Source organism: Myotis yumanensis, unplaced genomic scaffold (assembly GCF_028538775.1).
Source record: "Myotis yumanensis isolate MYYU_CA2020_CCGP unplaced genomic scaffold, mMyoYum1.0.hap1 SCAF_2, whole genome shotgun sequence".
NCBI classification, from domain to species: Eukaryota; Metazoa; Chordata; class Mammalia; order Chiroptera; family Vespertilionidae; genus Myotis; species Myotis yumanensis.
In genome coordinates, this window is record NW_027223753.1 from 32,958,688 (window position 1) to 32,985,614 (window position 26,927).

Here is a 26,927-nt window from a genome sequence, read left to right on the forward strand (position 1 = left end):
GTGTCAACTTGGGTACTTGATGGTTCCCAGTTTTTGGTCAAACATCAGTCTAGATCAGTGATGGTGAACCTTTTGAGCTTGGCGTGTCAGCATTTTGAAAAACCCTAACTTAAATTGTTTGCGGGTAGTTTTTATCGCGCGCTAACAGGTGGCACGGGCCATTTTTGCTAATTTTTTGCACAAATGGCAACGTTCAGTAAAATTACGATAACTTTAGTTTTACATATTTTTTTTCAATGAAACTTTTTGGGATTTACTATAAAATGTATACTGAATTACTTTTCTTACAGTCAACATAAAACGTATAAATACGTTTCCCGCATACAATGTGTTAACTCTGGTGCCATGTCACATATAGAAATTTTTTGATATTTGCAACCATAGTAATACAAAGATTTATATTTTTGATATTTATTTTATATATTGAAATGCCATTTAACAAAGAAAAATCAACCAAAAAAATGAGTTCGCATGTCACCTCTGACACGCGTGTCATAGGTTCGCCATCACTGGTCTAGATGTTGCTCTACAGGTATTTTTAAGATTTTATTAATCTTTAAATTAGTAGGCTTGTGGATAGATCTCATGGAATCAGTTAAAAGTATTAAGAGAAAAGACTGAGGTCCCCTGAAGAAGAAAGGATTCTACCTTTGGACCTGAGACAGCAACATTAACATTTCCCTGGGTTTCCATACTCCTGGCCAGATCTACACATCTCAGACTTGACAACCCCCACAATTGCATGAGGTAAAATAAACCGCTGTGTATATATACATCCTATTGGTTGTGTTTCTCATGAGAATCTTAACTAATACACTCCCTTAAAGAAAACTTGACTCAGCCCCATGGAAACCACCTCCCACTGAGTGGGTGTCACTAACTGCTTTTTCTCTCCCACAATAGACCACAGAGCCAGGAAGCAGAGTCAGCATTTTATCAGCCTCCCATTGACTACCTCAGAAGCCATATTCTTTTCTGATCAGGTAAAAACCCATCTTTCTTTGTTATTGGTGCTATCCAACCAAGAGAGTACCACTTTTTTGTTTCTTACTTTTGTCATCTACAAACCTCCACATCACTTCCACTCATTCATTCAAGGTAACAATGTCTGACTCTAGCCTATGCATTTGGGACAGTGATATCTATCTTGAAGGGTAGTTGTTAGAACTAGAGCCAATATGTAGAAAATACCTAACTCTGTGTGACCACTGGCAGGCACTTGATACATAGGAGTTATTAGCATTTATTATGTTTCTATTCAGTTTCTATACAGGCCCTTGTATAACCAGATGAGGCTCCAATGACCATAAGGACAAGCCATCCAACAGCCCTTGTCTCAAAGTTCTTTGATCTTCATTCCAAAAACTTCCACCCAAACTGCTCTTTGGCCACTCATATCACAGCAAAGTACTGTATCTTGTTAGTTTAAGAGGGAAGTATGTTCCTTAAAACTCCCCAGCCACTTACCACAAACTAGTTTTACATATTATAGCCAGAAGAAAGACTTACATAAGAAAACTGTTTCTGTGATTTCCATAAAAAGAAAATTTCCCCAACACTACTGGTCTCTTGCTCCACCACTGTATGGTTCCCATCAAAAGAAGAGAAGGTGTTATGGTTGGTTGGTGACAGCATCAGCCAAATTTTTTCTCAATTTGCTTAGAGATAATTTGTCAAAAGTCAGTATCCACAGGGATTCAATTTCTTTTCTAAACTCAGACCAGTGTAAAATCCTAGACAGTATATTTATTGTCCAAACACCTGTTTCTTTTCAGGTGTTCCCAGGAGGATAGGAGTGGTGAGGATGGGTAATTAGGAAGCCCATTTGAATTTTAAACTAAGCCAGCAATTTTATCAGTGATAAAGAGTTGTCATTTATTAGCCTTCTTAGACCCACTTGTCATCATCAAAACCTGCTTTACCTGTCTGAAATCTTAAAGTACATAATACTGATTTATGACCATATCTTTAGACTATCAGGCTTTCTCACACATTTTTCTTCTATAACTAGTCTTTTATCACATGAAGACACAACCCTAAACTCCCTCTATGCTTTGTCATGACAACAACCAATGCTGAATTGTTCTCATTCCCAACAGGGCTCTCGATATGTGGAACAGGAACTACTGGTGGCTGTTGTGTGGAGTCTAGTGGGCTTTATGCAGTAGAAATCTCTAATAAGTCACTGTTGAGAGACTGGAAGGTCCTGGATGGACACATGCAAGATACTGGTTCAAGCTTCAAAAGGGGAAAATGTGTGTTTGAGTGTGACCATGTTATACACTGAGGTGCCCTACAGTGTGAACCATGACAGTCCCTGCTGGGCAAGCACAGTGCCCACCTCAGTGGCTGAGGAGAAGTCACAACCTCACTCTGGACTCTAACTTACAAAATACCTCATCTCTGCTAACCTCTTGACCCTAATTACCAACGGGTCAGATTCAAGTGTCTTCTTTGGGTAAGTCCTTCTTTTTACCACAAATGTGAGAATTATTTTAATTTCCTAAGTATTTCAGAAAACAATGACAATTGATGATACTTCCAATTACAGAAGTAAGAGAATTATCACAGACAAAAAAGTAAAATACAAACTTGAATTTGTAAGGTGATATTTGACGGGGGATTTTCTTCATTTAGGAGTTTGGCTGCTACTTAGATGTACTTATGCTGCTGTTTCTGTTGCTGGTGGTGACTTGCCTTGGCTTGACTCGAGTCTGCTCAGTTGAATCACCACTGTGAGTGAGCTGGTTGCCAGTGCAGTTCTGCCTTGCTTCGTTCTCTTTATTTAGCAGCAACATTATCAAGGTGGTGCTTTTAGGAACATCCAGGGAGCAAGGACTTATTCAAATTTTGAATGGATTAAATCATATACATGTGAGTAGTCTAATCCCCTTCTTCCAATCTAGCAGTGGCCATTCTCAGGGTACATTCTGTAATTTGTGTTTTTTTTAAATCTAGTTTTTCTTACTATGCTGGCTCCTGCTCTGCTCTCAAAAGGGAAATTTGCTACTGGCCTATTTAGGGAAAGCTCACGGGGGTAAATTGATTCCATGATGAGTTCAGAGGCACACAGTTTCTGGGAAAAGCAGATGCAGAAAATAAGTTTGCCTTCTCTTTTGTCAGATAGGTTACAGACACTAATAGAAATAGGACATGCAAGAAAATGTGTCCAGGTTCAGAATAAGAACAAGGGATACTCCTTTTTAAGACAATAATTCATTCTGATATTTCCTTTTGGTCAGTGTCATTTAAAAGGGACTCCCTCAGATTTAGGGCGCTGCCATATTGAGAAACTGAATATGGCAGCGCCCTAAAGATGCCACAGTGTGATGATTTAGAGACAGGACACATTCATGATCTCCTAGTGGAGATGTACGAACAGATAATAAAGAAATATATAATATATAAAATATGTAAAAAATATATAATATATAAAACATATAAAATATATGTATAATAGGGGTCTGTTATCTATTTATTTATTTAGCTTCTTTTAAAAGTTTATTTTTCAATTTTATTTACATTCAATATTATTTTGTATTAGTTTCAAGTGTACAGCATAGGGGATAGATAATCATGTACTTTATAGTGATCCCCTTGATATTTCCAGTACCCATCTAGCACCATGCACAGTTATTACAGTGTTATTGACTGTATTCTCTATGATGTACTTTACATCCCCATGACTGTTTTGTGACCACCAATCTGTACTTCTTAAACCCCTCATGTTTTTCACTTGTCCCACAACCCCCCTCCCCTCTGGCAGCTATCAGTCTCTTCTCTGAGTCTATGAGCCTGTTTCAATTTTGTTTACTTATTTTGTTTTTTAGATTTCATATCTAAATGAAATCATATGGCATTTGTCTTTCTTTGACTGACTTATTTCATTTAGCATAATACCCTCTAGGGTCCATCCATGCAAATGGTAAGATTTCATTCTTTTTTATGGACAAGTATACACTTCATCATATGTATATATATATATACCCCCTACAGTTTTTATTTATAACTTGTCTATTGATGGGCACTTGGGTTACTTCCATATTTTGACTATTATAAATAATGCTGCACTGAACAAAGGGGTGCATGTATTCCTTCAAATGATTGTTTTGGGTTCTTCAGATATATACCCAGAAGTGGAATAACTGGTTCATAAGGCAATCCCACTCTTAATTTTTGAGGACCCTCCATACTGTGTTCTGTAGTGACTGTATCAATCTGCATTCCCACCACTAGAGTACTGGGGTTTCTCTTTCTTTACATTCTGGTCAACACTTGTTGTTTGTGGATTTATTGATGATGGCCATTCTGATAGGTGTGAGGTGATATCTCATTATGGTTTTAATTTGCATTCTCTGACAGTTAGTGGCATTGAACATGTTTTAGTGTCTGACAGTTAGTGTCTATTGGCCATCTGGACATGTGTCTATTCAGGTTCTCTGTAAGGGCATGTTTTTTAGAATAGCAAATCTTCTGATCATATTTGACTTCCATTATTTCAACTACATTATTACCTAGTCTCCTCCCCACTGCCACCACCAAAATTATGTGGAGTTTGCTTGAAAACCTCTCCAGCAAGGGAATAATTGGGTATCCTATCTAATAAAAGAGAAACATGGTAATTAGCCGTACCTCTGCTACCCTTCCCATTGGCTAATCAGGGCGATATGCAAATTAACTGCCAGCCAAGATGGCGGCCGGCAGCCAGGCAGCTTGAAGCTAACAGGAGGCTTGCTTGCTTCAGTGACGGAGGAAGCTAACTGTTCCCCGCCTGCCTCTGCCGGCATCTGAGCTTGCAGTTTGAAACATTGTTACAAAAATAGAAGCTAAACAAAACCCCAGAAACCTGCTTTCAGCCAGCCAGGATCTCAGAGCTGGAGTTGAAACAGTGTTTCAATTATAGAACCCAAACAAACCAGATACCTGCTTTCAGCAGCCGAGGCCTCAGAGCTGGAGCTGAGCCTCAGAGCTAAAGCTGGCCCAGAATAAAAAAAAGAAAAAAAGGAGCGGTTGGGAGCTTCAGTCACCCGCCAGCCTAAAAACAGGCCTCAGCCCCTCACCCAGATTGGCCAGGCACCCAAGTGGGACCCCGACCCTGATCCAGGACACCCTTCAGGGCAAACCAGCCGGCCCCCACCTGTGCACCAGGCCTCTATCCTATATAGTAAAAGGGTAATATGCCTCCCAGCACAGGGTAAAGCGGAGCCGCGAGGCCTCCCGGCACCAGGATCAGCATGACAAGGGGCAGCGCCCAAACCCCCTGATTGCCCTGCAGCTCTGTGTGTGACAGGGGGTGGGCCCTCAACCTCCCTATCCGCCCTGCTCTGTTCATGACAAGGGAAGGTGCCCCAATCCCCTGATCAGCCCTACTCTGTGCCTGATAGGGGGGAGCTCCCCAACCCCCTGATCGCCCTGTGTCTCTGTGTGTGACAGGGTGCGGCACCCCAACCCCCTGATCGGCCCTGCTCTGTGTGTGACAGGGTGCGGTGCCCCAACCCCCCACCCCCAAAGGGACCTGCTCTGTGTGTGACGGGGTAGAGCCATAACCTCTCCATCGGGCCTGCCTTGAGTGTGACAGGGTGCGGCGCCCCAACCCCCTGATCTGCCCTGCTCTGTGTGTGACAGGGGGCGATGCCCCAACTCCCCTATCGGTCCTACTCTGTGAGTGACAGGGGGGAGCTCCTCAACCCCCTGATGGGCCCTGCTCTGTGTATGACAGGGGGGAGCTCCCCAACCCCCTGATGGGTCCTGCTCTGTGCATGACAGGGGGGAGCTCCCCAATCCCCTGATGGGTCCTGCTCTGTGATTGACAGGGGTCGGCACCCCAACTCCCCAATAAGCCCTGCTCTGAGCCCGACCAGGGGCTGCACTTAGGGATTGGGCCTGCCCTCTGCCACCTGGGAGCAGGCCTAAGCCAGCAGGTCATTATCTCCTGAGGGGTCCCAGACTGCAAGAGGGCACAGGCTGGGCTGAGGGACCCCCTTTCCCCCCTGAGTGCACAAATTTTTGTGCATCGGGCCTCTAGTAACTATTATATTCTTCATGTCAGTAACTAGTTATGAAGCTGTAAATAATATTTATAACTTTTTTCATTAACTAATACAGATTCCTCTTTATCTCACTTTAGAGCAGTGTTTCTCAACCGTCTGGCCCCTTAAATATAGTTCCTCATGTTGTGACCCAACCATAAAATTATTTTCATTGCTACTTCATAACTGTAATGTTGCTACTGTTATGAATCGTAATGTAAATATCTGATATGCAGGATGGTCTTAGGCGACCCTCGTGAAAGGGTCGTTCAACTGCCAAAGGGGTCGCGACCCACAGGTTGAGAACCGATGCTTTAGAGAATCAGAGTTCTTTACCTGTTAGGGGACTATAATCTTCATTCCTAAAGCATTTGAGTTTTTAGTGGTCTTGCTTTTATTCATTACTGTGGTCTTTAATTAACAACTACTACTGAACTTGAAGTAATTAGATGTGTTCAAGATAATCCCCTGGGTTCCAGGCATAGTCTTCTCTGCCTTGAGAATGTCTATTACCCTTTAATAACTGGATTTCAATACATTTTTGTCTATTGATTCAGTAGTATAAGGAGCCCAAATTTGCCAAGTGGCAGTCTCAACTTCCATGTTACCATGGAAATATTGCTTACATTTGTGAAGTGTGACAAGGGGCAGCGCTTGAGACGACCCCTTGAGACGACCTTTAAACTGACAGAACTCAAAATTATGGAAATGGGAAGCAAGGATTCAGTGAATGGATTATTGGGTATGATAGTAAGAGAACCTCTCCCACTTTTGTCTCTCTAGTCTTGAACCTATGCATTTTGGCAATTGAATTAAAAAGCACCACATATAAATCATTGATTCAAAGACAGACTGATTCTTATGGGGTAGTGTTACAGCCTTGCAGATGGTGCTTTCCAGCAAGCACCATACCTGAGTCTTCAATAGGACATGGCAATGACCCATAAGGCCAGCTGCTTCTGTGTAAAGGAATATATGGTATGATCTATCAATTTCATAAGTAGGAGCTCATTACTGTACTTTTTATGGTAGAATTAGTTCCTGAACCAGAAACCGTTTTGTGTGGAACACCATGACAACAATAAAGCATTGTTATAAATTTGTTCTTAGTGAATCTGGCAGAAGCACTGCAGCCAAGGAAGGCAAATGCATATAGGGGATAATTATCCAATCCGGTAAGGTCAAATTGTCCTTTTCACTATGGTGGCAGAGGTCCAATATAATCAATTAGTGGAGAATGGTTTCTCATCCAGAGGAATACTTGAAAACATGGGGCTTAATGTTTAACCCCTGCCATTGGCAATTGGGCAACCAGTGATGTCAGTAGGCAGAAACTGTGGGGAGGGAAAATCCATCTTGTTGAGCTCATGCATAGACCTCATCACACAACCACAGCTGCTTTGAATATAAGCCCATTAAACAAACACTGGGGTTGCTCACAAGAAAAAGTTGATTTACATCCACAGAATGGGGCACCTCGTCCACTTGATTATTGAAGGTTTTCTTTGCAATAGGCAACCTTGAATAACTATGCAAAGAATTTATGAATATTTCTATACATTGTGCTCATTGTGAGTGGTACATTCACACAAAAACTTTACTAGACTGCCTGTCATTAATCTTCCTACTTCATCTATTTCAAGATTCTGACCAGTTGGCCAGTCTAACAGTTGTTATGAGCCAGTGTAGATCTTTATGGTCACCTAGTGTCTCATTATGAGGCATCTGGTCTCGACCAGAGCCCAGGGATAAGCCAGATGCTGATTGTCTCAAGGAGAAAAGTTAATTGCTGAAGATTGTCTGCCTTTTTTTTCAAATCTGTAGAAATTTACGTGGTTACTCCTGAAAATGAGAAACTCAATCTGATTTCAAAGCTCAATATACGCTAATCAGGACAATATGGCTATTGATGTAAAGATACACAAATATATATGCCTAAGCGACCATCGCAACCGAAACAACTGAATGGATGAATGAACAGGCTACATGGGGTGGCCAGGCCACTGGGGGGGGGGCATTTAGGGGTGATCAGGCAGGCAGGCAGGTGAGCAGTTAGGAGCCAGTGGTCCCAGATTGTGAGAAGGATGTCCGACTGCCGGTTTAGACCTGATATGGGATCGGGCCTAAACTGGCCGTTGGACATCCCCTGATGGGTCCCAGATTGGAGAGGGTGTAGGCTGTGATGAGGGGACCCCCCGTGCACAAATTTCATGCACTGGGCCTCTAGTAGATTAATAAAAGATAACAGAGTCCATAAATAGACCCAAATTTTCTGCATTTTGAACCTTTATCAAAAATTAGTTATCAATATATAAATCTATCCCTCTGTAGATACAACACTGTTTTGATTAGTATAGCTTTCTAATACAACTTGAGATTAAATAGGGTTGGACCTTCAACTTTGTTATTTTAAAAAAAAATTATTGGACTTTTCCTATATGATTTTGATGTATTATATAATTTCCTCAAAACAAGATGCATGAATTTTGGGGTTAAGCTTAGTTTATAAATAAATTTCAAAGTATGGACTTATAAACAATACTGAGTCTTAATATATCTCTCTACTCAGGTGGGTCTTCTTTAATTTCTAAGATGTTTCGGAATTTTCATTGTAACAATTCTATACTTATTTTATTAAATTTATTTTGATATGTTTAACTTTTATGTTATTATAAACTGTATTTTTTAATTCAATTTTATAATTATAATTTATAGTATCTGAAAAAAATTATTTTATTTATTGGTGTTATTTCCTGAGTCTTATTATATTTATTTGTTAGCTTTAGGGTTTTGTTTTTATATAGATTCTGTGTTTTTTTCTACACATATATTCATGCCATCAGTTAATAGAATAAGTGTTACATTTTTCTTTCTGATCTTTATGCCTTTACTCTTGTCTTCTTGCACTGAATTGGATAAGTACAATATTAAATAGAAGTAGTAAGAACAGACATACTTGCTTTAGGCTCTAGCTTAACAGCAAGTGTTTAAAATTTCATCATTAAGTATGACATTAGCTGTAGGTTTTCTGTAGATACCTTTTATCACACTAAGAAAGTTTTATTCTATTTATATTTTGAGAAATTTTATTATGTGTTGAGTTTTGTGAAATAATTTTTTCTTCATCTGTTGAGATGATCATATAATATTTGTCCTCTATTTTGTTAATGATGTAAATGTTCTGTTCCACTTTTTTTTTCACCTTTTCTTCTAAGTTCAGTTTGGATTCTAGTTTTCACTCTTCAAGTTTACTGACCCCTTTTTATGTGGTTTCCTATCTGTGTTCAAATCATTTTAATTATTTTTTTAAAAGTCTTTATTATTGAAAGTATTACATATATCCCCTTTTCCCTCTAAATTAACTCTTTCTATATAATATCCTGTATTTATATTTTTAATTTTTAAACAGTATCCATATTTCTGAAGAAATTTTCCATCTGTTCACTCATATTGTCGCTTTTCTAACTAGATATTTTATTATATTTTCTTAAAGTTCTTGAATTGTAAATCAAATATCTAAGCCATCTCTAGGTCTGCTTGTACTGACTCTTTCCTCTCATGATGTGTCACATGTTATTGCTTGTTCATATCTGGTAAATTTTATTGCATATCAGACAATGATGTGCTAATTCTAAGTACTGAATGCTAACTCTAATCATAAAAAGATATGTTTCTTCTTTTGTCAGGCTTCTAATATGGGGGACTAAAGTAATCTAATTTGTAGTTGACCTGCATTATGGCAATCTCAGCTTTTGTTTCATTTAGTTTCACTACTTACTTGAAGTGCTTTGGGCATGGGATCAGAATTTCCTTTAAAAGGAATCTGGGAGCAAGTTGTATGAGATATCTTTATGCTCTACAACCCAGTTGTCATCTTCCTGATCTCTGACACATCTTTCTCTGATTTATATTCAAACTACCAGCTTTTTGGTTCACTGAGGAATTCTTTTTGCTCTCTAGTCATAATTTAGCGGTTCCCATTTCTTAGAAGATCTTTCACTGCCCTATTTCTCTGCCCCAAGCTGCTAGAAGACCAATACAATGCTATTGATGAATGAGTCTCTAGGAAGAATTTCTCTCATATTTTCTACCTTTCCCTCAATCTTCAGCAACCACTGTCTTGTACTTGAGGGACATCCTGCGTGCCTCAGGTGATCTCTCTCACCTCTTATGCCTTGTCCCCAGTCTTTCATATGCTACTCTCATGCACTGATTGAATTCCCATGGGAAAGAGTTGGTGTTATATTCAGACTTGCTCTGTGGCAAGAGCTAATCAGCTCAGCCCACATACAACTGTTAAAAGTTTAATTTATTTTGCCCATGGTAAATTTTCCTCCTCTGAAAATTCTACCAGAGATGAAAGAAGCTAGAAACAGGTCTTTATTCAACTAGGTTTTTTCCCCTGGAATTTAATTCATTAGGTTTCTTTGAGTTCTTAGCTCTCTCATGGGCTTTAAAAAGCTATAATTTCATAGTTTATCAACATTCTCATTTTTAGGGTGGGGGTAACAGTCTTTTATTACCTAAAAATTGAAACAATTTTCAACTTTTATCAATGTCTCAAAAATAGTACAAAGAATAAATATGCCCAGAGACTCCATAAAGTTTTATTATTTGTCCTAATAAAGTTCTTTTTAGCAGAAGAACCCAATCCAAGATTATACATAGTATCTACTTTTCAGGTTTCTTTAGTCCTCCTAAGTCTGGAAAATTTCTTTACATTTTCTTTCACTTTAGTGACCTGGGCATTTTTTATAATTATAGGACATTCATTTTGTAGACACTCAAGTTATTACTTTAGGCTGAAATACAACATAATTAATCCTATGTTATTCTCATTGCATTATGACTGGTGGAATATGACGTTGTTTTATCCTATTTCTGGTAGGAACTTTGATCACTTGATTAAAATGTTGTCTTCCATATTTCTTCTCCATTGCAAAAATAAATTTTTCATATTTCCCTCATTTTTATTGATAACTATTTTGTGGGGGAGATTATTTGAGATTATGTAAAACCTCATTTCTCTTTTTACTTTTACCTACTAAGGTTTAGTATTCATTACTGTGACTTATCAAATTAATTATGATGATGATGGTTGAAATGGGTGATTTTCTAATTTCCTCATTCCTACTTACTTATTAGTTGGTATTCAATTGTAAGAAAAATATTATTTATTTATTTATTTATACATTTATGTCAGTTTGAACTTATAGGTTTCTATTTTAGTCAACAGATATAATCCATTACTATATTATCTACTTTGAAGCTCAAATTGCCCCAAGTTAGCCAGTGGGAGTCCTGAATTCTGTGTCCCCATCATATATTAATTTAAGGCTCATCTTTTTGTGTGTTTGTTTTTACACTATGACTCTGGAATTAGTTATTTGTCTAAAGAACTGTGGTTCTATTGGGAATGGAGTGGTATTTTGAGACCAAGAACTGGGCGTTACATATACACAATGCTACTGAAATGCTAGTACTCCTAGGCCCTCTCAGTGGATAGAGATCAGAAAGAAAGGAAGGAAAAAGGAAGGAAGAAAGGGAGGAAGGAATTACATACATTTATAATTTTATCACTCTCTATATATGTATGAATATCTGTATATATGTGTGTCTATATCTACATAACTAAGAATATATATACCTGCCATACTATTACATACCAGCCATACAAAGGAGAATATTGGAGAAAACAGGAGGATTAGCTAAAGTAACTCATCTTGTAGGAAGTCACTGAAGATTGATCTCCTATTGATCTAAGATGAATATTTGTTAAAGACTTTCTAGTGTACAAGACACAACTGTGTTCAGTTGTATATAGCCACCAATAGTTTTATTTGTTTTTACCTTGTCCTTTGTGTGTTATGACTCACACAAACACAATCCACTCAATGTGGATTTGTGTTTCTATAAATTTTATTTGTGTTATTTCGTGTTAAACCTTGAATAAATGCTTCCTTATAATAGATACACATACACATACACGTATACTTATACATTTATTCTCTATCTACCTATATATATTAAAATCCATGCCTTAAAACCAATTATTCTAACTCTAACAAAGTCATAGAATCTATTCTAGTTTTCTTTCCATATTTGTAGCTCCTTTCTTATACTGTAAAAAGCCTGGCTCCTGTTATTCCATTATTTGTTGTTTTTTTAAAGTTCTTGACTGATTTTACTATGAGGTAATGATAAGCAAGTTGTTCTGGAAGGTTATATGTGTGTATATATATTAGTATTAGTTTGTTCCTTAAATGTTTGATTTGTTTAAATTCACTACTAAAGTTATGTGGGCTGTTAGTTTTCTGTGTAAAAATACTTTAATTATAAATGCAATTTCTTTAATAAAAATGCACTATTTATATTTCTTATTTCTTGTGTCAGTTTTATTTCTAAATAGTTGTCCACTTAATGTACATTGTAAATTTATTGTCATAAAATGTTCAAAATCTTTATTTAATTTCTACCCAAATACCTCCTTTATACAAATGATATTGGCAATTTGCTTTCCCACATTCTCTTTTGCTGTTTTACAAAAGCTATATCAATTTTGTTATTCTTTTCAAAAAACCATCTTTGTATTTAATTGATTTTTCTCCATGATAATTTTCTATTTCATTGATTTCTGTTCTTGTTTTTATTTAACTTCTTCTACCTTCTAAAAGTTTGTTGTGCTTCTGTTTTCCAGCTCCTTAAGGTAGAAGCTTAGACATGAATTTAATCCTTTAATTTTTTTTCACATGGGCATTTAAAACTACAATTCTCTATCTAAACTCTGCTTTAGCTGCACCCTACATATGTCGAAGTGCTGTGTTTTAATTCTCATTTAGTTCATATTATTTTCTAATTTCTCTTCTGAATTCTTTTTTGATACATGGGCTATTTGGTAATGCATTGTTTAAATTTCAGTCATTTTGCCGAGACTGGTTTGGCTCAGTGGATAGAGCGTCGGCCTGCGGACTGAAGGGTCCCAGGTTCGATTCCGGTCAAGGGCATGTGCCTGGGTTGCGGGCACACCCCCAGTGGGAGATGTGTAGGAGGCAGCTGATCGGTGTTTCTCTCTCATCGATGTTTCTAACTATCTATCTCTCTCCTTTCCTCTCTGTAAAAAATCAATAAAATATATTTAAAAAAAAATTTCAGTCATTTGACTGTTTTTTAGATTAAAATAGATGGTTTCTATTTTACTTTCCTGAAATAAGAGGACTTATTCTCTAGGATTTTAATTGCTTGTAATTGATTGTGACTTGTTTTATGTATTTTATCTGTCTTGGTGTATGTTCAGTTTCTGGGTATAATCTTCTATAAATATAATGTTAATTTTAATAGGATTTTAAGTCTTCTTTATCTTTATTAATTTCAGTTTACTTTTCCTGTAAATTACTGAAAGAGGAGCATTAAAATCTGCAACTATAGTTGAGGATTTGTCTATTTCTTTTTTTAGTTTGGTCAGTTTTTCTTCATGTCTTTTGAATCTAATTAGGAGCATACATTATGATTGCTATGTTTTCTTGATGGGTTATATTTTCATCTTATGAAATGTTCCTCTTTATGTCTGCTAATATTTTGTTCTGAAGTCTGTTGTCTGACAGTAATATAGTAAGATATTAATTGATATGTTTGCTGTTGAGATGATATGTCATTTTCAAGATTTTACTTTTAATCTTTGTGTCTTTATATTTAATGTGTCCCATCTTTATCCATTGACAAAATGAACTGTGAGAAACATTCTCTTACATGTCTACCTGGGCATCTGTGAAAGAGTTTCTTCAGGTATATACCCAAATATCTCCTTAGTATATAACAAATACACAAATCCTTAATGTAATGCTAAATTAAGAGATTATATTCCAAAATAGATGAGTTTATGTTCACTCCTACCTATTGTAAATGTTTGCTCTTATTGTCCCAAGCTTCATCAATATTCAATATTATTCAACTTCGTTATTTTGCTCATTTGATGGGTGAAAAATTGCATTTACCTGATTAGTAGTGAGATTATGAATTTCTTTATACAGATTTATCTATTTGGTTCTACCCTTTGGTGAATTTCTTATTCACACAATTTATTTATTATTATCATTTTTAAAAATATATTTTTATTGATTTCAGAGAGGAAGGGAGAGGAAGAGAGAGATAGAAACATCAATGGTGAGAGGGAATCATTGATTGGCTGCCTCCTGCATGCCCCCTACTGGGGACCGAGCCCACAACCCGAGCTTGTGCCCTTGACCAGAATTGAACCTGGGACCCTTGAGTCTGCAGTCTGACTCTATACACTGAGCCAAACCTGCTAGGGCCTTATTCATACAACTTAACAATTTATTCGTTATTAGTATAGATATTTAATTTAAAGTTGTAAAAATAATTTTCCTATATGATTTGTACTGTGTGGACTTATTAAGAAATCCTTTTCACTCCAATGTCACAAGACACATTATCCTGAGTTTTTATTTACTTTTTTTTCATAGAGTGAGCTATTTTCTTCAGGAATCCATCCTTGTTCAACTGATATATGGTTCTACCTGTTTTAGTCACAGTTGTGGCAGGGAACTAAAGGGAGATTCAGATTAAATTCTGAAGATAATCAAATGAAGAAATTGTTTATTCAAGAATAACTGGAATTAAGTGAGCTAAGAAGATCCTCAAGGTCTGGCTAAGGATGAGTTATCTCCCTTCATCATTAACAACGAAGGACAAAATAGTGTTGCCAAAGCCTGAGAGATCCAGACCTTGGGTGGTGGGCCATGAGCTGGATCTGTGGTTGTAGAGAATGAGCCCATTGACTGAAGTGTGGGCCAAAACAAGAGGGAGCAGGAAAGAGATAGTCGGGCCTCTTCTCAATGTTTTTTTCTAAATATGTCTTTTTAAATTGATTTTTAGAGAGAGAAAAAAGGAGAGGGATAGAGAGATAAAACATAGATGAGAGAGGAACTTCATCATGAGAGAGTAACATCATTGATCAGCTGTCTCCTGCATGTCCCCTACTGGGGATCAAGCCCACAACCTGGGCATGTGCTCTGACCATGAATCAAACCAGCGATCTCTTCGTTCCAGGGTCAACACTCAACCGTTAAGCCACACCCAGCTAGGCCTTTTTCCAATCTTTAGTCCCCTATCCATGGCCTCCATAGGCAATAAAGGAAAGGATCCCAAATTATTGAGTTGGTAGAGGTCAGCTATGCAAGCTACAGAGGAAGGAAAAGAAGGGGAAGCATGGATCTGAAGGGACAAATGGAGAAAGACCAGCTTATACCACATATACCAAAAGCTGCAGGTAGTGTTTTTGACTCTCTATTCTGTTTCATTTGGATTTGAGTTTTCTAATACCAGGACTACTGTGTGTGTGTGTGTGTGTGTGTGTGTGTATGTGTGTGTGTGTGTGTGTGTATTTTCTTTTACTATAGTTAATTAATATACAGTAGAATGAATTTAAAAACTTTGTTGTTCTATCATTATCTTAGCTATTAGTAAAAATTAATTCTTTCCCATGATTTTGAGATTAAACTATTTTATTATTTCTAATATTCTGTTAGCACTGTATTATAACTATAGTGAATCTATATATTAATATGAGATAATTTAAAATTTTAACATTTTTCCTCCCTGAATATTATGTAGTTATTCAATTATTTAGGTATATAAAACATTTTTAAAACTCCAAAGAGAGCTCACACATTATTTAAATTAATTTAATTAAGCTGGAAGAAAGAGGTACTATTTAAAAAATTATTTGTATTTGTTTATCATCTTATCACTTTCTATGTAAATTATATCATTCACATTTATTAATTTTTCTTCATTTGTAATACTGCTACACTGACATTTTTATTTTCTAATTGTGTTAGATAAAAACTTTACTTAAAGAGAAAAATTCCAAATAATTTTCCTTATTAAATATACTTTTTATGGAGATCTCTATAGGTAGCCTTTATCAACATAAAGGTGATCCTTTATATTTTCATTTTCAAAGACTATACCCACGATGTATAATCCTCCCAGATACAATATTCCTAAGATACTTTATTGTGAGTTTTTCATCACAGAAAATTTAAGTGATTCAATCTTATGATACATAATAAAAACATTGTTTTATGCTCTATTTTCAAGGAGAGGCAAGTCAAGTTAAAGCTTGTCCTTGAGAATTGTTATTGAATCCTCATGGCAAAAGTGAGTTTGAACAAAGTCCTACACACTGGGTGGGGTTGCCACCTTCAGATTTTTCTGTGAGGGGATGTACATACACCTTAGACTAGAAAAATAAGCTGTTGTACACAGGCATTCGTTGGGGTGTATGTTGCATATGTGTTTAAGGGTGTGTGAGGAGGATGTCCAAAATATCTGGGAGGAATCCAGGTCTTTAACAATCTCAAGAAGCTGACCTACCAGTCTTGAAATGTGTGCCTTTGGCTTTCTTTGATCATGTTTAAGAAAATCAGAAAGGTAAATACTGAATAACTATAAATAGTATTTATAATATACTTGAATTAAAGAATAACAATAAGCTGAACAACCATGTAACTGCAACCCAAACCCATTTAAGAAAAAAAAAAGACATGACAGTTTCATCATTAAACAGGATGAAAGAAGACCAAAGGCGGGTTTCCAAGGCAAGTGGGACAGCTTTGTAAATCCAAGGACCCAGGCTCCTTCTGTCTTACTTGGTGCTCCGCCATCTTCAGCCTCTGGCTTCCACTTTAAGAATCAGGGTATATATGAAGTCTAGCGGTCAGATGATATTCAGTCTGACTCCAAGGAGGAAGAGAGGAAGGTGTGCCTCTTGCCTTTAGGGATTAAAGAACGTTGTTTACAGTTCTGTTTGCATTGCTTTGGCCAGAAATCAGTCATACAGCCTCACCTTGCATCAAGGAATCTGAAAAATGTAGCTTTGTTTGAGTTGTTCAAGTTCCTTCATATACACTGGATGTTCTTTACTAAGGAAGGAAGAGAAAATGATTCTGTTTAAGAGACAGCTAGTGATTTGTATGATAAGAATTAATTAGTATATGTTAGATATTGATCCTATGTTAGTAGTAGGTGTTTCAAATGTCTTCTTCTATATAAGAACTTGCCATTTTACTTTCTTTATAATGTCTTTAGATAAACACGCTGTTAAATTTAATGGAGTTGAGTTTAACATTTTCCATTGCCATTTTATTCATATTTTGAGAAATTTGTTCATATTCCAATTTCATAAAAAGTACATTACTATTATCTCCAGGTCCATTCATGCTGTTCCAAATGGTAAGAGTTCCTTCTAAGCAAAATAAGCCAGTCAGAGAAAGATGAATACCATATGATCTCACTAAAATATGGAATCTAATGAACAAAATAATCTGATGAACAAAATAGAACCAGAGGCATGGATACATGGAACAGACTGACAATGTCAGAGGGCAGGGAGGTGGGGAGGACTGGATAAAAGGAAGAGAAGAGATTAGCCAAAGAACATATATGCAACAATGCGGTGAAGATCCAGGGGAGGTTGGAGTGAGGGCTGGATGGAGTGGACATTCCCAGAGGGGAATGGGGGACATCTGTAATAGAATCAACAATAAAAAAAGAAAAAAGTATATTACTATAAAATTATTCAACATTTTTATAGCTTTGACTTAGCTTATATATAGCTTATAGACTTAGAATCTCCACTTCACCTATGCAGCTGTCTCAGGGCCATTCATAGAAAGTAATTATTTTCTTAATTGATTTGCAGGGCTACTTCTATCATCGATCAGGTTTCCATGTGTGTTTGGGTCTATTTGTTGATTTATCTATTCTTCTATTTCTACATTAATATCACAACTCTCTTTTAAATTACAATAATTTTATAATAACTCATGATATCATTTAACTCATTTTATCACATTCTTTTTCTTTATTTTAAACTATTTTTAGTATTGACACTGTTACAGATGTCCCCATTTTTCATTCCTTTGCTCACCTTCATCCAGCCCCTGCCCCCCTTCCATCTGGCCATCGCCACACTATTGTCTTTGTCTGTGGGTTATGCATATATGTTTTTTGGCTAATCCCTTTACCTTCTTTCATCCAGCCCCCACTCCCCCCTTTCCTCTGACACTGCCAGTCTGTACCGTGTATTCATACCTTTGGTTCTATTTTGTTTTTCAGTTTATTTTGTTCATTTGATGCCATATCTTGGCTCTTTTTTGACCCATCACTGTTCTTTTTATGTTTTGTGGTCATAATTTTAAGATTTATGGTGCAAAACAAAATAACAACCAAAAAATTCAAAATTTTGACTGAAAGTGCATTGAATCTATAGAATATGTTTATATAGAAGTCTATGATATTGAATTTTCTAATCCATAAACACCGTGTCATGTCCCTGGGATTTTAGAATACTGATGTAGTATCTTTCAATAGATAGTATTAAAGTAGAATGTCATAATTTCACTAATAAAAATTTTGCATTTTTGGTACATTTATTTCTGAGGACTTTATATTTTTGTTGCTGTTTTTAACAATTGATAATTGCAAAAAGCTATATATGTTAGCTGTTGTTGGCAGAAATGCAAGTAATTTTATAATAAAGAAACAAAGTAAGTATTTAAAAATATTATTTTCTATGTAAAATCACAAATTAACACTCAGTCATTAACATTTTGCTTATAAGATTGTTTGTTGGATGTTGATATTATTTTGTGTTATATTTAGGCTTACCATTATGATATTTATATTCCTAATGTAGTTATTACTAATAATGTCATCATGGAGTTTATTGTACATGTCTCTTGGTCATATATGCATGCATTTCTTTGATCATGCACCCAGATGTAGAATTGCTGGATCACAGGCTGTTTATTTTCAACTTGAGTGGAAGATGTTAAAGTGCTTTCAAATACAGTAGTCCTTCTTGCCTGTGGTTTCACTTTAAGAAGTTTCAGTTAGCCATGGTCAACCACGGCCCAAATATATTCAATGGGAAATTCCAGAAATAAACAACTCATAAGTTTTTAATTGCATGCCATTCTGAGTAACATGATGAATTCTCGCACTGACCTGCTCCATCCCACCTAGGACATGAATCATCGCTTTGTCCAAAGGATCCACACTGCGTATGCTACCCACACATTAGTCATTTAGCAGCTCTTTTGGTTATCAGATAGACTATGTGGTAACACATACTTGGTTCACGTAGCCCTTACTTTACCTAATAACAACTCCAAAGTGTAAGAGTAATGATGCTGGCAATACATATATGTCAAAGAGAAGCTGTCGGCCGGCAGCCACGCAGCTGAAGCGAACATGAGGCTCTCTCTCTCGCTCTCTCTTTCTCTCTCTCTCTTATTCTTGCTGCCTGATCCCACAATTACTATTGCATTTTCCAGGTGTGATGGAACCTTCACTTTCCTGTATATCTGGATACTTTGTGACCTATGCATGTATAGGACAAAAGATAGTATATATAGGGGTCAATACTATCTATGGTTTAACTGGGGGTCTTAGAACATATTCCCTGTAGATAAGGGGGTACTGCCATATCATTGTACCAATGCACTCAAACCAGACATGAACACAAGGAGTGCCCAAGACACATTATACCTCATCCTCTTCAAAACTTGGCGTTGTCAGCCTTTTCCACTGTAGCCATTCTGGTGGGTGTGGCAATTACATTGTGCTTTCAATATGCATTTTCCTGATTCTTAATGAGGTTCTACATCTTTTCTTATCTTTACTGCTATTGGGGTATTTTCTATGTTGAGACTGTTCAGGTCCTTTGCCTATTTTCCTTTTAGCCTATCTGCCCTAAAAATCATTTGTGTCATTCACATTTTAAAATATATGTTCAGGATATGAGCTCTTTTATCACTTGAAATTTTGCAAATATCTACCCCCAATCTGTGTCATTGCTTTCAGCTATATTATTCCTTCTAATTAAATTTACTTTTTATGGATTTATTAAATCATTGTAAGAGACACTTAACCTGTAACTTTTCTCTCCTTTAATACATCATTTTATATTCTTGTATTACAAAACACAAATCTCAAAATGGAATCACATCATTTATATTTCCATGTAAGCACTCCATATTCTAGCAGTTAAAATCTAATATTTTATTTATTGGCATATTTGAGATCCTTCATCAGCCTGACTTTGCTTACCTGTTGAATGTATGAACAGATATGTCCCTCAATCCAGCTTGCCAATGCCTATCTCCATATCATAGCAGTGTCTCCGCTTTTTCTATCTAGGGTTCCTAGAAAAAGAGCCCAAACTTATTACTAAGAGTTTATTAGAAGGGGGTTGCAGGTTAGGCAGCAAAGGGATGGGGGAGCCTGGCTCGTGTGGCTCAGTGGTTGAGTGTCCAGCCATGAACCAGAAGGTCATGGTCAGGGCACAATGCCTGGGTTGTGGGCTTAATCCTCAATAGGGTGCATGCAGGAGGTGGCCAATCATTGATTCTCTCTTATCATTGATGGTATTTTTTTCTCTCTCTCCCTCTTCCTTTCTCTCCCTTCCTCTCTCTGACATCAACAAAAACATATTTTTTAAAAAGTGAGGGGGAAAATTAAGAAATAAAGCAAGAAAGGAGTAGCATTTATCTATTTGCTTATTCTTGTTACATGTTAATACTGTTGTATCATAAATAGCGAGTGAGATGCGTTAATGGGCCAATTAATTAGGAATCGTTTATTGCGTGTGGGCCCAGAAGGAGGTGTTTCTTCCAAATCTCTGAGTGAAGTCATACAGAAAGTTTCCTGTAATTATACCCTTTGAGCTTCTTTGTCTGCAGATTTTACAAAGAGCTCTGTATGATTTATTGTTACAGACAGTTTGTAATCTTAGATATATAAAGAACAAACATTTGGCATAAGAATATGGGAATTATCAGCATTAGTCCATTACGTTAGAAGGCTAGCTTGCAAGGTCAGACAGTTAAGTTTTTATCTTTTTCTATTATTCAAACTAAAACAGTTATTTTATAGAATAAGAGACTGTCTAAAAATGACAAAATTTACAGAGCAAGGGACTATCTAACAATAGCAGAGAATTTCAAACAGCAGTTTTTTTTTTTTTACAAGATAGAGGTTACTATGCTTCAATACCCCCTTTACATCTGAGTGTTTTGACTTAGCCCTTCTGGGCAGCTACTGAGAAGTCTAGATCCCACCTCCCTGATGTGGCATTTCCTTTGAATGTGGAAGTAGTGGGTGAGGCCAGAAATCCCATAGATTCAGGCTTGTCAGAGCCTGCCCATTACAGTGATCTTGTCAATGTTTTTCTAAAGCTGGCCTATTCCCCACAGCAGAAGGCACAGAATACCCGCCTAAAGCGGGAATGAGGCCACATCAGAAGCAGCAGCCAGGGCTCTCCATTGACCAAGTGGCTCAGGCCAAGGGGCAGATGAGGCTGAGTGAGTGTGGAGATGAACATAGCTGGGTTCTGTATACCTTTATGTTCTCATCTACCACAGCTGCCCTTCAGAATAGTAATCTGAGGAAGACAATGAGCCACAATAAGAGCACAGGAAAGAAGGAGGAAAGAGAGCATCTCAATGGGTCTGAATTTGTGGTTTGACTAAATCATTTGGTTGCACATCAAAGGGAATTCTCCAGAAAGACAGGATTTCAAAATTCTCTCTCTCTCTCTCTCTCTCTCTCTCTCTCTCTCTCTCTCTCTCTCTCTTTCATTCTTGCTGCCTGATCCCACAATTGCTATTGCATTTTCCAGGTGTGATGGAGCCTTCACTTTCCTGTATATCTGGATACTTTGTGACCTTTCTCCTCCTACAGATGGTGCTCACCTCGGGTAAGGATATCTACTCTTTTTCATGGTGTGTCACAGTGATAAAGAAAGATCATGGAGGTAACTGACACTGAACAAAATGAGGACGGTTTCTCGCTGATTTTTTTCTGGTTCCACCCTTTCTGTTATAGTTTTGAGGATAGAAATGAGGCTTCAAACAACTTGTGATTAAGAAATGTTATTTCAGTGACTGAATCTTTCTCAGCCCTGACTCCATCTACAGTGCCGCAATGGTGTGCCTAGGAGATGAGACAGATAAATGTCTACCATCTCCCCCTGGGAGGCTCGAATTCTCACTGGCAAATCATAATGAACATACCCCTTATGTTTAAGAACAAAACACGATCATTTATGTGACTATACGTTTAGTTTAGAATTGTAAGTTTAGTAGAACCTCAGGTAAAGAAGATGGTGTGAGCTGGAACTGTCCACAAATTTTTCTTAGTGCAGTAGGCCTTAGGTCTGATAATTCAGATTCTTTATGGTGAGAAGGAAAAACATTGTCAGCAGAGACAGGAATGAATTTGGCATAGTTGAAAGGAGCAAAACCTCAGAGTATGGGAGGAGCTGTGTGATAGTCACCTATAGCTTTATAACAGGTTACCCCCCAAATGAATGATTTAAAACAACCAACATTTTATTACATTTCACAGTTGGTGGGTCAGGAATTCTGGCTAGCGCTTTCTTCTGTTCCACATGACACAGACCGAGGTCACTTGGTGCATTCACCTGGTGGGCAGGATGGTCTGAAGAACCCAAGGTGGTTTCATTCATGTCTGGAACTTGGTGGAGTAGGCTGGAAGGTTGAGATTATTAGATGGCATGTTAACACCTGGCCTTTCTTGCATGATGGACTCAGGGGATTTGACTTCATTTTGGCAGTTCATGGCTTCCAGGAAGAGTGTTAAAAAATAATAAAGGAAATTAATTAAAAGAATAAGAGCTGCTAATTTCTTAAGACAGGCTCAGAAGTTATTACAGGTCATCTTCTGCCATATTATACTGAGCAAAGCAATCTCAAAATATAGTTTCAAGAGGAGAGGACATAGACCCTTTATCTTCATGGAAGGTGCATCAAAAAATTTGTGGACATCTTTAATCCACCAAAAAGGATACTGAAAAAAGCAGCTGTGTGTTTGATAAGTAAAGGATGTTGTTGGGCAATAGTGGTTCACATCCTAGTTCTAGACAATGGGAGAATCTTCCATTCCTTTGCTAAGGATTTACAGAGTGCCTAGTAGGCACAGACAGTGTTTTATGCACTGAGTATAATGAAGAGAATTAAAAAAGGAATAAGACAAAACTCTGCTGTCGCATGCTTTACATATTAGTGGGTCATGAGAAAAAATAAACACAGAAATGAACAATATCATGTAGTGGTATGTGCTATGCAGACATGTGTAGATATGATTAGGGGAGATGATAAATGGGTAATCAAACAAAATCTCCTAAGGAGTTGCCATTTAAGCTGGGACCTGAGAAATAATGAAGCAGAGTGTGGATGTCAGAGTGAAGATACTCCTGAGACTCAAATTCAGAGTCAGAAAGAAATTGGCGTCAAGAGCCAGAAAGAGGCCAATGTGTCTGGAGGAGGGGGTCTTGGTGAAGCATATTTCTGTGGCTTTCACACTAAAATCTTGGTCTCCGACTTCCTTCACAGAACAGTTCACTGTGCATACTTCCAGGAACCTCCAGGTGGTCCTGGTAGGCGGGCACACTGAGCTCAGCTGCCAGCTTTCCCCACCAGAGAGTGCGGAACACATGCAGGTGGGCTGGTATCGGGATCACTACCAGCCGATTTCCGTTTACAAGAAGGAGAAAAAACTCTCTGGGAAAAGCACTCAGAACTATACAAATCACACAGTGCTCCTGAAGGATGACCTGGGAGAGGGCAAAATGACGCTCAGGATCCATAATGTCAGTATTACTGATGAGGGGAAGTACCACTGTTTCTTTAAAGATGGTGACATCTCTGAAGAGGCCGTCATGGATCTGAAGGTAGCAGGTAAGGGCAGAGGAATGATCTCTGGGTTTCCTAGGTAGTGCTGCTCTGGACCCATGATCCAGAATTCATGATTCTGGGCCATGAAGAAAAGGTCTCAGAGCATTTAAAAAATCTATAACTTTTATAATGTCTAGAAAAATACATAGAATAATGTAATAAACTAGATACTTGGTTAATAATTTATTATATTTACTTCTGATCAAGTTATCATCATCTTTGTACTCATCAATGATGCCCTTCACTTTTTCCCTTTCCAAGAAGTAACCATTAAACTCATTGTCTCTTTTGGTTTACACAAAGGCATTTATAAAAATACTAGAGGCCCGGTGCACAAAAATTTGTGCACTCAGGGGGAGGGGGTCCCTCAGCCTGGCCTGTGCCCTCTCGCAGTCTGGGACCCCTCAGGGGATGCCCACTTGCTGGCTTAGGCCTGATCCTCGGGGGATTGGGCCTAAGATGGCAATCAGACATCCCTCTGGCAGCCCAGCAACCCTCGGGGGATGTCCACTTGCCAGCGGAGAGCAGACCTAAGCTGCAGTCAGACCTCCTTAGTGCTGCTGAGGAGGCAGGAGAGGCTCCCACCACCATCGTTGTACTGGCAGCCATCAGCCTGGCTTGTGGCTGAGCAGAGGTCCCCCTGTGAGAGCGCACTGACCACCAGAGGGCAGCTCCTGCATTGAGCATCTGCCCCCTGGTGGTCAGTGTGTGTCATAGTGACCAGTCATTCCCAGTCTTTCTGCTGTTAGGGTCAGTTTGCATATTACCCTTTTACTATATAGGATAGAGGCCTGGTGCACGGGTGGGGGCTGGTTGGTTTGCCCTGAAGGGTGACCTGGATCAGGGTGGGGGTCCCGCTTGGTTGCCTGGCCAGCCTGGATGATGGGCTGATGGCTGTTTGCAGCTGGTTACACCCCCTTCAGGGTGGGGGTCCCCACTGGGGTGCCTGGCCAGTCTGGGTGAGGGGCTGAGGGCCGTTTTCAGGCTGGTGGGTGACTGAAGCTCCCAGCCTCTCCTTTTTTTCTTTTTAATTCTGGGATTTATTTACCTTCTATAGCTGTCATTGATGCTGAGAACCAGCTCCAGCTCTGAGGCCCGGCTCCAGCTCTGAGGCCATGGCTGGCTGAAAGCAGGTATCTGGGTTTGTTTAGCTTCTATAATTGAAACATTGTTGCTCCCGGAGCTCAGAGCTGGGCCGTGGCAGGCGGGGAACCTTGGCTTCCTTCATCACTGGAGCAAGCAAGCCTAATGTTTGCTTCAGCTGCGTGGCTGCCGGCCACCATCGTTGTTGGCAGTTAATTTGCATATCCTGCTGATTAGCCAATGGGAAGTGTAACAGAGGTATGGTCAATTACCATGTTTGTCTATTATTAGATAGGAGGATTATTATTTTGTGTTTTAAATTTGCACAACAGTATCATTATGCATATTCTATTGACCTGATTATACTCTTAGTTTTTTATTTTTATATCAATTGTATTTATTCAAGTGGGTACAGTTCATTCTTTAACTGCAGTATAGTATTCCACCCCATAAATATATGACTATTGATTTATGTATTCCCATATCAATGGACATTAAAGTACGTAGTAGACAAATTTCTGTTCTTATGTTAGACTGTAATATTTATGTCCAAGAGTTCTTTTGGGATATATAGGTTGCAATTAAGTTACTAGGCCATTGTGTACAAATATCTTCAAATTATTAGCAGTTACCCATCAACATGATTGGATCAATTTATATTTGACTCAAGTCATTTAAAAGCTACATCCACACCAATACTTGAAATTATTATGTTTTTAAACTTTGGCAAGTTTAAAAAATATTTTTATTGATTTTAGAGAGGAAGGGAGAGAGAGAGAGAGATAGAAACATCAATGATGAGAGATAATCATTAATCAGCTGCTTCCTACATGCCCCCTACTGGGGATTGAGCCTGAAACCTGGGCATGTGCCCTGACTGGGAATCGAACTATGACTTCCTGGTTCCTAGATCGACACTCATCTATTGAGCCACACCTGGCAGGGCAAACTTTCATTTTAGTTTAATTTTTCCTTAATAATAATAAAGTTTTCTTTGTTATATACTAGAGACTTATTTTTTTCTTTCTGATTCTTGCCTGTTTATTATTTTTGCCCATTTTATTATTGAGTTCTCTGATTTTGTTTTAATTTGTGGGAATTGTTCTTTATTCTGGATATTACAATTTAGATTTATTTATGTTGCAAAAATTTTTAGTCTACTGCCTTTAAAAAAAGTATGGTAACTTATTTTATGTAGATTTAATTTTGATATCAAATTTATAGTCTACAAATTATAATTCATCTTTTGTGTCACATTTGAGAAATTCCTTCTTATCCTCATTTTTGAAGATATTTGTTTTGCATTTTTGAAGCTATCTTTTCACATTTAATTCTTAATCTATATGTATTTTACCTTTGTGTCTTTTAATGAGCTAATAAAATATATATTTATTGACTATTCCCAAAAATTATAAGGTAATTCTGTCATTTACCAAGTCCATACCTCCTCATGGGTCTTTTTGTGAGTTTTTATTATGATTACTTTTTATGTCATCATTATCTAATTATTTGTACCTAATGCAATACTGCTTTTCTTAAATTACTACAGCGATGTGTCTTAGTTTGTGATAGGGTATATCTTCCAATCTTGCTATCTTTCTCCAAAATTGTTTTAGCCCCATATAGTCTGAATTGTAATTACAAAGTTAAATCCTCTTAGGAATTATGATTAAAATTGAATTGAACATATAGACTAGTTTAGAGAGATTTGTCATGTTTCTTTATTACATCAGTCAACATTTACTCAGCCTTTTTAATTTTAGTTCAATTTATATTTCAGTTAAATTTGATATGTTTACCCATAAAGATCTTGTATAACTTTTGTCAAAATTCATTAGTTCATTTTTTTTGATTATTAATGAGATGGTATTGCTACAAAAATTAATGATTATGGTTGTGATGTAGAAATGTTTATTTATTTTTTTATTTTTTGTCTTCTTTCAATGTTATTTACTTTTGAATAAAAACATCAAGATTCAAAATTTAATAATTTAAAGAATGCATAGTGAAGTCTCCCATATACTCCAATCTTATA

The 26,927-nt window shown here is 37.4% G+C and overlaps 1 protein-coding gene across 1 annotated transcript in view; it reads left to right on the forward strand.

Annotated features, from left to right (window-relative positions):
• The first annotated feature begins 2,782 nt into the window (after nucleotides 1–2,782).
• LOC139001787 (putative selection and upkeep of intraepithelial T-cells protein 1 homolog) overlaps nucleotides 2,783–26,927 on the forward strand; it is a 55,223-nt gene continuing 31,078 nt past the window's right edge. The window contains exons 1-3 of the mRNA XM_070403319.1: nucleotides 2,783–2,874; nucleotides 21,733–21,810; nucleotides 23,468–23,812. Coding sequence (XP_070259420.1) covers nucleotides 21,738–21,810; nucleotides 23,468–23,812 — 418 coding nt within the window. The 5' untranslated portion in view covers nucleotides 2,783–2,874; nucleotides 21,733–21,737. The remainder of the gene's footprint in view (nucleotides 2,875–21,732; nucleotides 21,811–23,467; nucleotides 23,813–26,927) is intronic.